Source organism: Lampetra fluviatilis, chromosome 33 (assembly GCF_964198595.1).
Source record: "Lampetra fluviatilis chromosome 33, kcLamFluv1.1, whole genome shotgun sequence".
In the NCBI taxonomy this organism is placed as follows: Eukaryota; Metazoa; Chordata; class Hyperoartia; order Petromyzontiformes; family Petromyzontidae; genus Lampetra; species Lampetra fluviatilis.
Window position 1 is genome coordinate 5,394,655 of NC_136307.1, and position 17,546 is coordinate 5,412,200.

The 17,546-nt window shown below is 50.1% G+C and overlaps 1 protein-coding gene across 1 annotated transcript; it reads right to left on the bottom strand.

The window, feature by feature from the left end:
• Positions 1-2,855: 2,855 nt before the first annotated feature.
• Positions 2,856-17,334, bottom strand: SLC22A6 (solute carrier family 22 member 6). Its single transcript, XM_078872202.1, has 11 exons — positions 16,840-17,334; positions 14,588-14,691; positions 13,443-13,597; positions 12,560-12,728; positions 12,263-12,386; positions 11,301-11,416; positions 8,435-8,510; positions 7,644-7,782; positions 5,274-5,382; positions 4,498-4,716; positions 2,856-2,925 (listed from the first exon to the last, which is right to left on the bottom strand). The coding sequence occupies exons 1-11, from the start codon at positions 17,332-17,334 to the stop codon at positions 2,856-2,858; spliced, it is 1,776 nt and encodes a 591-aa protein (XP_078728328.1).
• Between the last annotated feature and the right edge of the window lie 212 nt (positions 17,335-17,546).

The window sequence follows — 17,546 nt, forward strand, 5'->3', positions numbered from 1 at the left end:
CCCGGAGGACCCGGAGAAAAATCCACGCCACAACGGGGAGAGAGACGTGCAAAATCCAAATATACAGACGTCAAGGTCCGGTTCGAACCCACAACCTCCTGTATACCGGGCGAGGTAGTTAACATCTCGCCACCTGCTGATCCACCAACCCCAAGCACCGCCCTGTGTTCTATTCTGTCCGCTGTGTGACCGCGTGGTAAAAGTGGGATGATTACGGTAGTGATGGTGCGCCCCATTTAGATCCCCTTCGTGTTCAGGTTGTAACGCATGTTGTTTGGGAAATGTGTCCGGCGTTTCGCACCACGGGCAGGGGGGCTTTTTCAAATAATTGTTCATCAGTTCCTGAAGAAGTAGCAGTATCGGGCACGTGAAGCGAAACGTCGGACACCGTGCAGAAAAACAGACGGGACAACCAGAGACCACACCGGAGTGTTTCGCAGCACAGCAGAGAAACATCTGCGCAGTAGCATTACATGTCACAGTGCTGGTAACCCATGACAGTTCAGCTTGTCACGTCTACCCATTTCGATTTAAAGCTTTCGTGACTGCAGGGATTCATTTTCTTGGTTCTTTCGGTAAAGTCACGTAGAATGGAAATAATAAAATAATAAAAATAAAACATCATAAAATAATTCTCACGACGTTTCGGCCACAACGCAAGCAGCCGTCCTCAGGTGTAGAACTGGTCAGTCTTCTCGACATTATTTTATTATTTCCATTCTACGTGACTTTACCGAAAGAACCAAGAAGACGTCTACCCATTTTTTCCATTCAGATACAAGCACAAACCGGACGATTGCTAAATGCATCTTACATCCGCACAGATAAACTCTCTTAATTTGAACCACACGCGTGCGCACACACATACACGCGCGCGCGTGCACGCAAGACTACTCCTATCTGAAATTTAAATCGGCGCTCCCAACGCCGATTTAAATTTCAGCAAGCAACGACCTCATTGACGTTGGCACGGAGACACGTGGTGGACATGGGACGGTGCATGCATCACGGTGGGTCACGAGGACTGGTTTGGAAGAGCCCCCTCCCCCCCGCCCAGTTCAGCCGATAATGACGGTCCTCTTATTTACAGATGAACGCCTGGCCGAGTCCCACAATTCCATTAAAAGTAGGTATCTCTCTTGGCTTGTTTGACCAGACCTCTTCTTGAACGTCTTAATGCTGGTACGGGAAAAGCAGAGAGCCTAGAGGCAACCCACGCGTGCAAGTGGAGAACGCTCATTTCGGGACGGCAAAGACCATAAAGCACCTCCGATTAGTGCGGTTGGCTATGTACGGTGCAAAAGAGGTTCAACCATAAATACACACACATGATATAATGAAACGTGGCGACATTTTAGAGGAACCAACTTATATGACCAATGAAAGTGAATCCATACGTGACGACATGTTCACGCCAGCAGCTTCTGAGTTGTTTGTAATGATGCATCGATTCATGCAATTTGTTAAGATCACAATACATCGAATGATGTACTCTATGAGCCAATTCATGTATGTTGCATGTAATGGGTTCACGTGGCTGTCGTAGCTACTGATGGCCACTGCATTTCACCACAATGTTAAAAACAAACAAGACTCTTGAATTGAATCGTGACAATTAATTTAATCACCGCAGTATCAACACATTCAACATGTTGTCCGGTGCCATGGGCTGAGTATGTGGGCCATAGTGAATCTAAACCACAAGCCACGTTCTGGGTCCACAGGGCATGATACATCTAAATCATGGTCCACGTTATTGACTTAATATAAATCGTTTGCTCGCCAGCACAGCAAATTCTGTATTGAGGCCAAGAGCAGATTTGCAAGTTGGAGGTTGCGACATTCGGCTTTAAAAGCCCAGTTCGCAGACTCGTCCATTCGTGTACGGTGCCAGCCGCGGAGCTTACAATGCGTGTCCATACCTGGTGGGTCGTAACTGGAGTCGGGGGTTGATGGACCATGCAGGGATGGGAAACGTCATGTTGCTCTTTTAAATTTTAGTTTCTTTTAACCAGGTAAGGCCCACTGTGCTACATCATTTTTTTTCAGAAGCAACCAGAAGCGATGTTGCATGAGACGGTGGGTCACTTAATAAATAACTTTACGAAGCGGTCCTTAAAGAGCCGTATACGGCTCCGGAGCTGGATTATAATTGGGGTCACGTGGTACTCGTAGCGACTTATGGCCACCACATTCACTAGAATATAAAAAAGACTCAGTTTAATTGAATTGTGGCGATTCATTGACTCGCTGGTGGAGTTTAGGGTTGGTGGATCATGCAGGGATGGGGAAATGTGGTGTTGTATGAGACATCACCTGACCACTGGGCAATGAGGTGGTGCAGGATGTAGTACAGCAAGGAGATTTCCTGGACTATCTATAGAGGAGTCTGAGTGCCTCCTCTTGTATGCGTAGGTTGTCTCAATGCACTAGTTTCCTTTAACACGCAAATATTCATACCTCAACAATCATCACAGACACGTACGGAAAATCCATAACCATCACAAAATGATCGCGACGTTAAAAAAAAATCCGATTCCACGTATCGAGGAGTGCTTCAACCGTGACCTTCCCTGTCGATTGAAGGAAATTTAAAACATCGAATCAAATAAGTGGGGCAGGCAGCAAAACATGAATGCGGCAGATGCAGCCACAGGCCAGCCAGTGCAATGTAAGGTAATGAGGATGTGTGTGCAGTTCATCGGTCAGCGGGCTGACACCATCGACTACCGACACTTGAGAAGCAGGTTTAATCACAGGACTCGAAGCATGACCCCGGCGGCGCCAGCTCGTAGATGGGTTTGGTGGAGGTGGTGGTGGTGGCATTGGCCGGGCGGGAGGAGAGCGGGGCGACGTTATGATGGCTGGTGCTCCACATTGGCGCCATTCGTGTCATATTTCTTCTTCTCCATGAGGGGCATTTCCCTGCAAGCACGGAGTGGGGCATCACAAAACGGTCAACGCTGCGGTGGACGAGTGACTCAGGGCCTGATGCTGTGTCGGTGACAATGAGTTGGCACCGTTGAGATCTCGAGTAAAAACCTGCTGTTCAGCTGCCCGTGATTAAATTGTACACCCTTGGAAGGAGATGTTCCATCTCGAAGGATTATCCCAGTGAAATGATGTTGCACTTTCTCACATGCCTCGCCAAAGACGTGTTTGCCAAGCATGGCATTTAAAATATTGTCATTTTATAACCCTCAATTGAATCGCCAAATTGAACACAATGGGATTATTTTGTGTGCAGGCAATGCTGACATCATCAACCCAGCTACAATAAAGATCCCGGTTTAATTATGGGTGGACAAGATTTAGATTAAACCCAGCATCCCAACAGTGTTGATTGAAGTGTTCTGATCACCGACGCATCTAGTCACCTCTGACACGACTTGCTCCCAGAGCCACCTGCTTACATTGCCATTTCAGAAATGATCATTTGTTGACAGATAAAAGGGTAAAAAAACAATTATCATATTTTGCTACTGGCAAAGAAGGTTCCAATAGTGTAAATGCTTATCCCGAGCTCTCATACTCTGATGGTGCATTGTCTTTGAGTTGTGCGCCTTTTGTGCGCCATCTGGTCCAACACCATGTGAGACTAGGCTCTAAGAAAAGCTGTCTCGGGTGTGGACTAATCAACTTCAAGAACAGTGCATATCATTATCAGAGTTGTGTTTTTTTGCATTCCGACCGCAAGTATTGTTGTCAATGCAAACATGACTCCTTATAAAAAAGGTGTCAGTTTTGTTGCCAGATAAAAGGGTAAAAAACCAATTATCATACTACCACTTTGTGGGTGAAGTCAACAGCGGTTGTCCTATGGATAGATTTGCCCCCCGGAATAGATGTGATCAATTTCCACCACTGGCTACATGGCTGTAAACAGGTGATGAACAATGCCTCTTTGCTTATGTGAGACTTCAAATCACATGCAAATTAGCCTATCGTGGTATGACTTCTCATCTGCTTAGTCAAATAGACTTGACTGGACCTGTATCGCGTACTGCCACACCTGCGCACCTGCGCTGGTCCCGATAGCCCGGTCCGCCTGTACGTGTGTTGTAGCGCAATTCACGACTCCGAGGCAGGTTGCTGTTAGGGGCTTACGCCAGGTTTGTTAAGGGCTTACGCCAGGTTTGTTAAGGGCTTAAGCCGAACCAAAACTCCCCTAGCCTATAGCTCCCCAGGGGACAGGGTACTGGGATCCCTACACCCCGGCTAACTCGGCTCTCCTCCCTGCCCCGGGCCGGGACTACCCCCAACCTCAGCCGGTCGGACGGAGTAGCCTCCCCTAGCCTCGTGTGAGGATTAACTACCCGAGTCCCCACTCCTACTCGCGATGAACCCCGGTTACATCCCGGGTCCCCCTTTAAATACCCCCCTGGGGGCATGACGGTCACCGTCCCCCAAGGCCCGCGTGACGTCACGTCCCGCGACGCCGCTCTCTCCGAGGGCGAGCGTGACGCGATGTCACCCGCTACACCTCTACACGTGTACCTGTCTCTCGCGTGCGCCTCCGACAGCTCCTCGATTGTCTCTGGGAGCGGGCGGTTGAGCGTCTCGGGCAGGAAGTAGACCAAGAACCCCGCGACCAGCGACGCGCCACCGTACATAGAGAGCGGCAGCGCTGGCAAACTTTCGCCCACCATGATCACCAGCGGTGCCAGCATCCCACCAACCCGTGCCATTGTGGAGCACAAGCCGAGGCCACTCTGTCTGTCGGGGTCGGCAGCATCACCACCATGGTCACCATCATCGTGAAAAGCCATCGCTGTACATCGGACTATCAATGGTCCCTTCCACATGTATAGAAAATCTATTTTGATGGGGCAAGTCACCCTTGGAGTCCTTGTCAACTAACCAATCCTTCATGTGGCATCACAGATCGTATGCGTTCATATTTACAGAGCCCAAGAGGGATTTAAACAGACATGTTTAGTCTTATTTCCAATTGTATTACAGTTGGGCTATCGTTGTAAGTAAAGCGTTCGCTGGGAATTGGACACCCTGGTAAATGCGATGTTTCACCTCAAGGGATTTCCCAGGCGAAAATATTTTAACCCGTAAAAACATATCGCAGTGTTCGAGAACGGTCTGCAAGCAGTATACATCACGGTAATCGGAGGAGCTTTTCAATTGACACAGCAGAGGGGCAGCTCTTTCCCGGCCGCTCTGCGTACAACTTAACGGCGACGGTGACAATTCGGACAAGACTGACGAGGGTGGCGGCTGCCTCATGGCTCATCCGTTGATGATGTCAGCGGCTCCGTCACCTGATGACGGTGGGGAAGATCTCTCCCGTGTAGAGGTAGGCGCAGTTGAAGGAGCAAGAGAGCGCGCCCTTGCCGAGCACCGCCAGGCACGTGCGAGCCGTGATGCTCTCTGCGGAGACACGGGGCGCGCGTCGCGGGGGTCAGAGGGCAACGTCTCCGGATGTCATCGCCGCTCGATCTCCACCAGAACAATTTTCATATACTCTCCACAATGACGATTGATGAACGATTCGTTCCCACCATTGGAACCTCATTTGCCAGTAAAAAATATGATAGTTTTTTTTATCCTTCTATCTGGCAACAAAACTGACACCTTTTTTTACAAGGAGTCATGTTTACATAGACCACAATACCTGCGCATCGCGTAGTTTGCCCCTTGAAATAGTACTCGTTTCTTACAGAGATAAACTCCCCCTAGCAACAAGCTCTTTATTTACATTTAGCCAATCGCAATCTATAATTTATTTTATTTTACCATGTAAGGCTCACTGAGCGGTGCAGCTCTTTTTCAGAAGTGCCTTGGCCACAAATGATAGCTTAAAATGCATTGGCTTATCATGTGGAAATTTATAGCAGCCAAATCCCCCTAAACACGTGTTGATTAATTATAAATGTGGACAGAAAAGCTGGAGGACCCAAAGAAAAATCCACGCGTCCACGGGGAGAACGTGTAAACACAGGCGTCGGGTTCGGGATCGAACCCACGTTCTCCTGTATACCAGGCGAGGAACCAATTTACATCTTCAATGCGCAGTTACACTCATTTATTATAAACATCTTCCCTTCACCCCTTCCACCCTTTATCATCCACCTCGTCCCCATTAAACCCCTCGCTCAGCACAGCAAACGTGCAGCAAGCACTCCCACTGCATACAAGCGACAATGGGTACACAGTACAGCAAACGCTGGACTGGTATTGAGAGTGTTTGGTATGAGCAGTTAGGATTGCTTGAATCTGTTCGGACGTGATGACCTCCCAGAAGGGTTTCACAGTAACGGGTGATGTTAGTACTATAGTTATCCCAACTGAGTAACTTTCAAGTACATATCAGCATTTGGGATGTTTTTTTCACCTAATGGGAGGAAATTGGAGTTACACTGGAGGAAATCAATGCATAACAGGGGGAGAAGATACACACTCCACACAGAAAAGCGGTTTTATTTGGAATCGAAGCCAGGAACCTTTTTATTCTGTGACATACAAATGTTACCGCTGCACCATCCTGCCAACCACCTATCTGCGCTCGTACACAACCGAGAAGTAGTTGACTTGGCTTATACTGGAGAGCCAAGGGATTGAACGTCCAAATGCGTGTGTGTGTGTTAAGACTACCACCTAGTGGTGGATTTAAAGACACTTTTCCACGCACTCGTTCCAGCAACCGAGTCTTTCTATCAACCTCGTCAGTCAACCATCACTCGGTGGGAGGTCACTCATTCTCTTCTGCCATCCGTGCTGTTGACTCCCTGTTCAGATGAAGGGTCAAGAACTTCCTTTTTCTCTCTACCTACTACTGACTGCCTCTCTATAACATAATTGTACCCTACTGAATCTCTACAGCGCATTGAGCTGCTGTTGCATGCAAACGCCGTATGAATCGTAATTGTATTGTGCATATAAGGCCATTAACTTGATTACAACAATACAAAATATATGTTGGGATAAATGCGAGTTTTGCTGATGAGACGAGAAAATAGATACTTTAAAGATCTAATCAAACAGAGCTTGGTGATCTTGCGGCGAGTTAAAAAATAATAAACTAAACATATTTTTGCTTTTACCAAGTAAGGCTCACTGAGCTATATAACTGTTTTTCAGAAGCGACCTTGCCACAAATTATAGCTCGACGAAGTGGCTTATGTGGACATTTGTTGCAGCCAAAGACACTAAACGCGTGTTTATATGTGGAGGGAAAAAACAAAGAACCTGGAGAAAAATCCACGCAACCACGGGGAGAAAGACCAAATATACAGACGTACAGGGTCGGGTTCAAACCCACAACCTCCTGCATACCAAGCGATGTAATTAACATCTCGCCACTGAGGCGCCCATTGAAATCCGAGCCAAGGGTTTAAACCCAATGGTTTAGACGAAGCCGTCTGATCCTATCCCTTCAGCTCCAGCTCTTCCATGGAGAACGTGCTCGCTTTTACTGCTTTCAACATCAGCGGTGCCACTTCAGCCGGGCACCGGATCCCTCAGCTCTGTTCTCCCTTCATGCATTCCCCCCACCCTCCCCTCTTTGCCAACCACAGAGTCTCTTAGCCGCCTCACCCAACCAACACTTGTACAATAATAATTATGGCACCACCAATGTTGGGATGTCGGGATGATGGGTGGAGGGGAGGGGGGGTAGGGATGGAATTCACCGGCCGGAATGGCCAGCAGGCAGAAGCTGGCGATGCTGGCCACCGCGAGGGAGCCGGCCTGCGTGGCGCGTCGTCCCAGGAGGCTGAGGACCACCAACCCCACTACCTTGGCCGGGTAGTCGATGGCACCATAGATCACCTGCCGAGGGGCACAACCAGCGCGCGTAGTACAACGAACTGTTAACATAGCAGTACTCTACATTCTCCAATTGACTGTTCTATAGTGGCACTCTACAACAGACTGTTCTATAGCAGAACTCATATCATGGTAGTCGGACAATTAATGATGGCTATAGAGTGCAAGTCTAGAACCGTCACCACCGAACCTAATGATGGCTGGCAACATCTGCACATGGTTTAACACCTAGGAGGCTTTCGCGACCAATATTATCCATAAGAGTTTTTTTGGGTTAGATCGCGTAAATATAAATGTGTTGGTAAACCCACCACCACCAAACACAGTAAATCCGTAAGGTTTGTGACGTAAACAGAATATGCCAATTCGTTAATAGTGCAGCACACCGGTGTGTTGGAGAGTAAACCCACAACATCTGCAGTTAGAGTACTCAAATTGTAGATGTAAACCCACAACATCTACAATTCGCGTACTTGAATTGGCATGTTTTGTTTACGTGACAAACCTGACTAACTGGATGTGTCAGATGGTGGCGGGTTTAACGACGCATTTATATTTACGCGATCTAACCCCCCCCCCACCAAAAATAAACCCTCCATTGTGGATCTACACATGGACAGGTTATAGGCAGTTATGTGACTCCGATCTCGATCACCTGCATGAGGAAGATGTTGACGGCAAAGCCCCGGATGTTGAGTGAAAATCCATAATACGAGAAGGATGTGGAAAACCTGGGGAGAAAAAAGGTGTGCGCGCACATACACGTTACAATGACGGCGAAGCCTGCACAGCAGCCATTCGCCACTAAGTGGAAGTGCTCGGGCCAAGCCCGTCACACTCTTGAGGAAATGTGACCTTGTTGAAGGCTTGTTGGCAAGTGGTCAAGGGGACAGGCCCAAGTATTAAATAGGTTAACCAACCGAGATGAGTGACCGATGAACCACCTGTGCTGTCCAATATTTCAAAGACGATGCATATATTATTAGTCAAGTCAGTCGCACTCTTGTGCAAGGGTGACTTTGTTGAAGGCTTGTTGGCAAGAGGTCATGGGGACAGGCCCAAGTATTAAAGAGGTTAACCAAACGAGGTGACTGACCAATGAACCACCTGTGCTGCCCACTGTTTCAAACACAATGCATATATTATAATATAATATATGCATTGTGTATATATTATAATTATCAGAGCACGCTCATTTGCATGCTCACCATAAGTACGTGTGGTTCATGCAGACTTGATTCCTTGCAAAAGTTATCTGTTTGGTGTTTGAACATCTTAACACCTGTTTTTTTTGCCAGAAAAGGTAAAACCTATCCTTAATTTTGATACTGGCAAAAAGGTCCCCTGATATTTCTGTTTTATCTGTCGGTGCACCCAGGACCGGATTAAAGTTCGTGTAGGCCCGAGGCACTCCTGTTTCGTAGGCCTTCAAGTGACAACTTTCGACAGCTGGTACTGCTGCTGCCCCATGTGACGACTACTGCAGTTGTCACTCGCTTGATTGTGTGCAAAAAAAACACCGTTCGAAGATGTTATTGCTAATTTTGCAATGAAGAAATCTATAAAAGTTCAACTCCGGTGTTAATTTCTCTCACCTTATGAAAAAAAAGATTGACATGACTCTACCTCTGTATATACTGTGGCTCTCGTTGCTATATAAATATACTTATTCAAGAAGATATCTTGGTTACATTTTTTTGTTATCATACCAACAAAAAAACATCGTCACTTTTTTTGGAGTCCCTTCAGTTTTCGTAGACCCTAGGCACAGTGCCTATTGGATAATAGGGGTCTAGGTGCACCGCTCGTTTATGAAGAGCATCTGTCCTCGCACTCCTTCATAGCTGGAGGAGCGGCTGTCTCCAACCACCCATTGCCTCCTTCGCGGACCTCCTCCAGAGGCTGATCTTGACATTGCTGGTACCAGTCTTTGGCAAGTTCACACACTCCAGGTCTTCCACATTAGACCATCTCTCCTACAGCCTATGCCTTGCCCATTCATCCCCCCTCGACCTGGCCAAATAGAAGCTGCTTGGGTGTGCAGCAGCTGGGCATGCAGGCTACATGGCCCAGCCAATGCATCCTCATTTGCCAGAGAAGCTCACTGTTGGGGAAAAACTGTCTAAATATGTTAAGGATCTGTGAGCTCCCGGTTTGTACAAATGTTGCGTGGTATATGACGACGCTGAGGCAGGTCTTCAGGTAAGGGCTTGCGCCAGTTAATTAACAAAGAAGTAGTTAACCACCAGGGGTAGGTGTCCTACACTCGGTCCTTCCCTTGGACACTTAGCTCTCCCTACTGCTAGCCTACTGGCTGTCTCTTCGCATTCCGTAACTACAGCCGGCTCCTACAGACTTATTAAGCTCTACCCCTGGCTGTCTCTTCAGCTCCCTTCAACCGCTCTCTATCTCCGACTCCCCCAACGACCCCGCTTTCGTCACGGGGCCCCCCTTAAGTACCCCCAGGTTACATGACGTCATCGCACCTCAGCGCGTATGACATCACGTCCCCATATTACTCCTCTACACATATATGGGGAATCTACCTGGGTAATACCAGATTTTGTAGACTCGGGCTGTCTGGTGGACAGCACAACAACGGATTTTATATATTTATTAAATCAGTGGCTGAGCACAGGCGCAAAGGTGTGAGATGCCTCGTGGCCAGCAACAAGCAGCACTATCGAATGTATACTAGATAAAGAGTTCGTACGTTTCTTGAATTGAGCAAAGTTAGAGAAACTGTCTGCGAGTTGCTGTTGTTATCCCTTTGGTGTGTGAGGTGGATTTTTTTTTCCAGGTTCTCCACTTCCTCTCATTCAGAGCTCAACGCTCGTTAATAGAATTTGGCCAAACATCTCGGTGCAGAAGAAGCTTCCTGAAATAGATCCTCTAGAGTGGGTGATGCTTTCCCCCGGCTAAAGCAATCGGTCTGTATACGTGTAAGTATGCATGTTGCACTTCTTTTGCACCGTACATAACCACCCGTGCAAATTTTAGGTGCGGTGTAGTGTATAGTAGTGTAGTGTAATATGTAGTGTATAGTGTAATACGTATGCCCTGTATTTATGTTCTATTTATGTTGTATGTATGTTGAACTTCTGTGGCACCATACATAGCCATCCGTACTTATTGGAGATGGGGTGTACTGTATAGTAGTGTAGTATGTAGTGTATAGTGTTATACGTATGTTTTATGTATGTTGTATGTATGTTGAACTTCTTTGGCACCGTACATAGCCAACCGTGCTGATCGGAGGTGCGGTGTAGTGTATAGTAGTGTAGTGTATAGTGTTATACGTATGTATGTTTTATGTATGTTGTATGTATGTTGAACTTCTTTGGCACCGTACGTAGCCAACCGTACTTATTGGAGATGGGGTGTACTGTATAGTAGTGTAGTGTATAGTAGTGTATAGTGTTATACGTATGTTTTATGTATGTTGTATGTATGTTGAACTTCTTTGGCACCGTACGTAGCCAACCGTGCTGATCGGAGATGCGGTCAGTGGCGGTGCTCACCACACGAGGCTCATGACGAGGGTTCTGCGGCGCAGAGCGGGGATGGTGAGGAGGTTGAACATGGTGTAGAAGCGACGGGGGCCCGTGTCCTCCTCCTCCAGCTCTTTGCGGAGATACTGCAGAGGTGACAACAAAGACAAACATCTACCGTATAGCTTCAACACACTGTTGGGGCAAGTGCTGTTAGCGAGCGCCGATGAAGATCGGCACGGCACACGAGGGGGTGGGTGGTCAGCACCATGCCCAGCCGCCTTTGTCTCCACAGTGGCGATGTTTATACACCACACCAGGTACTGATTTGAGGCTGAGTCGACCTTGGGGAGGCCCAGGACCGGTTCAAATATTTGCCACTGTTATTGGTCGTGAGCGGGAATCTAACTCGGGTCGTCGGATTTGTAGCGCAGTGCGCTAACCATTGTGCCACCGCTCCCACACCACACGTGGACACACAGACGCACACGAACGTACACACAGACGGACATATTCACACACAGGGACACATGCAGGCTAACACAGATGTGTTTAATTAATTACTGGATCAATTGTCATGCAGGGTCAGTCATCTCGTCACGGTGGCGAGATGTTAACTCCCTCGCCTGGTATGCAGGGGGACATGGGTTCGATGCAGACCCTGACGCCAGTATATTTGTAGTTTTAATGTTCTCCCTGTGGTCGCAGTGGATTTTTCCCCGGGTCCTGCGGGTTTTCCCCTCCAATTATAAACATCCGTTTAGATTATTTGTCTGCTATTCATTTCCACATGATAAGCCACTTCTTCGAGCTATCATTTGTGGCCAGGTCGCTGGTGAAAAAGACCCATATAGCTCAGTGGGCCTTACCTGGTCAAAATCAAAAATAGCTCAGTGTAATGCAAGACGGGGTGCGGTGGGGTGAGGAGGGCGAGTCACGGCACTGGGGTAAAGCGAGGGGAGGCGAGACGAGTGAGCGGGTGCGCAACTCGCGTTCACAGTGAGCTGTGCGGCTTCGCGCTTTCGTCCGTTGATGACGGCCACGCGCTTGAGGCCGTGCAGCGCTCGCTCGTAGTGGCCGCGCATCACGAGCCACCTTGCCGACTCGGGGGTGAACCTGGGGGTGGCGGATGGGGGGGGGGGTGAGATGACACGCTCAACGCGCCAAAAGAACGTGGCTCGGACCGATCCGAGTGTGGTCTTCCACGGTTGGAACTTCTAGCGATGTCGTTGCTCGTGGCACCGCTTGCTAGCGCCACGGAACCCCCTCGGTCCAACCGGCAAGCTCACCAGGAGCACAGGAAGAAGACGTAGAACGCGGCAGAGATGGAGTGCTGCAGGTGCCTCCAGTCGCGGATGTAGTAAGCGAGCGCCACCAACACGAGCTGCCCCGTGGTGTAGGCGACGCCGCTCAGCGTCCCGTAGAGTGTGCGGTCCTTCATCGCGATCCATTCCACACCTGTGGCCCGTGGGAGATGCATGTGTTGGAGGGGGAGGACCGTGTGATTTGGGGAAAACTTGTAAAGGAGACGGAAACGAGCACGACTGGGGAAATAGGGGATGTGAATAAGGCCTATTACAGGGTGTAATGACGACTTCGACGCACTTGTGTCTTGAGATGGTTTATTTATGAAGGTGCCACGTGCTCACACTCAGACAGGCGGAGACCCCCACTGCAACAGCCCCAGGTCTCCCGCACATCACCCTTATATACGGTCCGAGGCCACGCCCCCATTCCCGAACCTTCTCCCTGGTTCTAGACCGCTCGCTCTACCAGCAGACTCCACCGTCCTCTTCCGTCACCTGGCCACGCGCCTATTCTCGATCATTCCCGTAGCCACCAGTCCATTCGTACTGCAGGCTGACTCCCCTGTCATTGCCTCCCGTGGCCACTAGTTCACTCACGCCGTCGGTTTACTCTACTGTCATTACGCAAGGAAGGTGGACGAGTATACGATACTGTTGACGCATGTATATGAGAAAGAATATAGGTGTACTAGATCTCTAAGATGACGAATAGACACATGTATGAGCTGTCCAGGAGTATGGGTACAAGCATATGCGAAGGAAGGCAGGTGTAACAGCTGCGTGAGGAGCAGGCAGGCATAAGATTGTCAGAAGGATCCGCGCGTGGATGCCCTGCGCACCAGACGCTCCGCACGCATCGTGTTACCCAGGGAGAACGCGTTGAGCGAGATCCCCGCGACGCCCAGCCCCACCACGCAGCGCCCTGCGGTGTAGATGGCGAGGTTGGGTGCGAAAGCGGTGGCCGTGCTCGCCAGCGCTGTCAGCAGGTAGGACAGGGAGAGCACCCTGCCACGGCCAAGCCTGCAGGGCAGGGGAGGGAGCAATGGGGTGTGCAGGCAGTGCAGCTGCGTACGAGCTCGTGGATTGGACGGTACTGGGCTAAGAATTGAGGGGATTTGGACAGAGCGGGGGCCCCATTTCAATCCTTGCTCCAAGGCGAATGCCAACAAAGAACTATGTCAATGTGAAAGGGGGTTGTGGGGGGGCGTTTGGTGTTGGTGGGTCAAGGGAAGGTGGTGCAAGTGATTAGGGGAGTGATGGCAGCAGTGCCGGATTAAGCTAGTGCGGGGCCTGTAGCACATGTTATAAAGGGGTCCTAATAAAAAAAAACATAAATATTAAAACACAATTTTTAACTTGCATAGTAAAGTCATTGTATTTTTTCATTTGCTATACAGACAGATAATACGAAAAATCGCTAACCTTAAACACCCAGTCGTTCATAAAAGTTGAAGGTAGTATAGTACTACAGTAATAGAGCAAGTGCAGAATCACTGAACCGGAATTGATAGCTTGAAAGCATTTAGCGCGGGGCCCTTGAAAGTGCGGGGCCCGTAGCATTATGTAGCTACTTGTGCTACTGTGATATAATCCGGCACTGGATGGCAGTGGTGGTGGCGATGGCAGAGATTGGTAGGGGAGTTAAGTGATAGATGCGCCAACTGTGCATCCACAATGACAACGACCATAGAGCATTTCACAGGCTGAATTTCACAGGTTGCTAATTAAGGGGGTGGGGGGTTGCCAATCACTACGTTCGTCCACCTTTGTCTCCCCAACGCTCATGTTAACACTACACCAGATAGTCATTTAATGCTGAGCCGACCTTGGGCAGGCCCAGGGCCAGTTCAGATAATTGTTACTGATGTTAGCCGCGAGTGGGAATCAAACACTCGTCTAACCACGACGCTACCGCTTTGCACACTGCTCTACCACGTGTGGGTGTTTGTTGCATCCAGGCACGTGCACACTAACACACAAACACGTGTACAGGTGTGTGGAGGATGTTACCTGTCCCCCAGGTCTCCGAACACCACGGCCCCGATCAGCAGTCCGCCCATGTAAACGGTCTGCGCCATCTGCTTGAGCCCGCTGCGATCGCATACCAGGTCCCACTGGAGAACACAGCGCAGGTCGCGTGTTGGTTCGACTCCAGCACGAGGTTGCCCAATTACTACGTTACAAACACCCTCTCACCACTACTGGCCGGTTGTTCAGGAATTACTGTAAGGTGGATATAGCGGAAATCGGAGTCTGGTTTCGTGAAAAGAGTCTCAGAGGTGGGACGCACTCCGTTGTAATTGAATAATTTAACACATTCCTGCGGAGAGAGCTGGTAGGAACGTTGGGTTGCTCGGTCAATGGCCAGGGTCAACGGTGGCGTGGCGTATTCCGCAAATATGCCCGACTGTGAGGGCGGGCACAAGCCGGCGTGAGTAGGTTAAACGTTGAGTTTTATAAGGGCACCACGGGGTGACCAGCCCCTCCCCACCCAGCCCCACCCTCCCACCCCCTACCCAGCCCCACCCTCCCCACCCAGCCCCTCCCCACCCTCCCCACCCAGCCCCTCCCGACCCTCCCCTCTCCACCGAGCCCCACCCTTCCCACCCAGCCCCTCCCTCCCCACCCAGCCCCTCCCTGCACGACAGACGGACACAATAATCCCCTGTGGGCTGGTGTAACCAGGAGGCTCCTACCAGTACAAGTCAAAGTGACTTCCTGGCCAGGTCACTTCTGAAAAAGAGCCATATAGCTCAGTGGGGCTTACCTGGTAAAATAAAAATAAATAGATATATAATTGGGCATTGATGCATTGGCGTTCGTCAGTGGTGGAAATACCGCATTCCTATGGCGGGGGCGAGTCTTTCCAGAGGACAACCGCTGCTGACTTCCCATTAAAGGGGGGGTGGGGGGGTACTGATCGTGTTGACCGCAGAGGGACGATGGGGCCTGAGTCAACCCCCCGGCTAGGCTTTGAACTCGCAACCCTCCAATTCTCGAGCCATCTCTATTTATCGTTTACAGCAGCGGTCCCCAACCTTTTTGGCACCAGGGATCGGTTTCGTGGAAGACAATTTTTTCACGGACCGGGGCGGGGGGGGGGTGTCATCATTGTGTCTTTCCCCCTTTTCAAAGAAGCTCTCCGGCGACGTTTGTTTTTTACTCATGTTGGCTACTAGGGGTTAGCAGCTTGTGGGCTCACCACAACTGTGACTGTGACAAGTGCGCAGTGCTGGATAGAGGCGCGGAATGAAGTGGTCAATAAAAGAATGGGGGGGGGGCGGGCCACGCGCGCACTCACCGCTCACCTCGTGCTGCTGTGCGGCCTGGTTCCTAACAGGCCACGGACCGCTACCGGTCCGTGGCCCGGGGGTTGGGGACCCCTGATTTACAGCCCTTTGTCAATCCACTGCTGGATGATGGCCGTGATAGTCGTGGAGAGTTGTTTGACCGTACTTCGTTAGGCTGGTCAGTGAAGGGGGGTGGTGGCCTATAACTGGTTCAGCTATCACTCGCCACTGAGTGCCCCACCCCCTACACGAGGTTTTCTGATTGATTAAGGTTATTTTGTTGAATTAGGTGAAAACTCATTTGCAATGGTGACCGATGTACGTGGAACTTCTTTCACACCGAACGTCACCAACCGTCCCAATTGGAGGTGGGGGCATTCGTCTGCCAGCAGGAGGCCATAATTGCTATGTATAATCCCAATTGAGTAACGTGTGGTGTCATTTTAGAATTGGGCAAATTTGAACCCTGATGCCATTTATTTAACCCGCAGTATTAACCAGGGTGGCCGCTCGTTCCGAACCGTGAAACTCTGCAACGGGCGGCGAATGCGCTACCGCTGAGCCGTGTCACGACCCTTAATGTGACACACGTGGTGAAACACAATGTGACACTTCCACGAGATTGAAAACACATTTCTTTAGAACTGTTTTTTGTTTAGTTTGTTGTCCTTCCCCTGCACCTCCGATTAGCGCAGTTGGCTACGTACGGTGCCAACAAAATTCTACATTCATACACGGACACACGTGACACTCACACACAGACGTGCCACTGGCTCGTATACGCCCATATGACACGCACATCACAATCGCATGCTTTGACACGGCTACACTGTGACACAGTTACACTCCCGCGTGTGACGGACAAATATGCACACACAAATGAAACGCGCGCGCGCGCACACACACACAACAGGTGCGACACAAATGACGTACACACACACGTGAGTGACAGACACACGAACACGCCCGTACCTCGGTCACAATCGTCGAGGTGAACTCGCTTTGATCGAACTTCCATCCGTGAGCGCACCCCTCCACCTGAACATCCTCACCTCCCCGTGCGCCCCCATCGCCACCACCATCGCCACTACCATCACATCCGTGGCCCCCGCCCGTGCCGTTGCCATCCGCGCACCGCATCAGGTGCCACTGTGGCTTCGTGTACACCTCGCAAGCGCTGTCCTTTCCTCGGGGGTTCAGAGGCACGGCCGCTCTCAGCAACGAAAGGGAACTTCGCTGGGCCCTCTCGTGCTGGTCCCCTCGTTGTTGGAGCCCCGGCTGGGCCAGGGTGGCATTGGGGCCGTCGATCCAGGGGACGCGGCATCGGTGGCTCGGGGTGGCGCCGCCGAAGTTTTGGAAGATGTTGCAGGCGGCGAGGAACAGCATCGGTAAGGTGACGATGAGCACGTGCATCACCTGGAAGCGCCCCGCGCTGCCAACGATGTCGAGCACTTGGGCGAAAGCCATGGTGGTGGAATTGGTGTTGACCTGTCTCTATTTTATCCCTGTGTCTACTACGCGTCTCGTGTATCTCTGTGTGTCAATCTTCGTGTCAGTCTCTCTCCTCTCTCTCCTGGCTCTGTATTATGCAATTCCCTAGGTCTCTCCGTCGCGCATATTGCTCCACCGGCCTATGGCGGTGTCACTTTTTGAGCGTATATGCTCGCTAAGCACTTTAA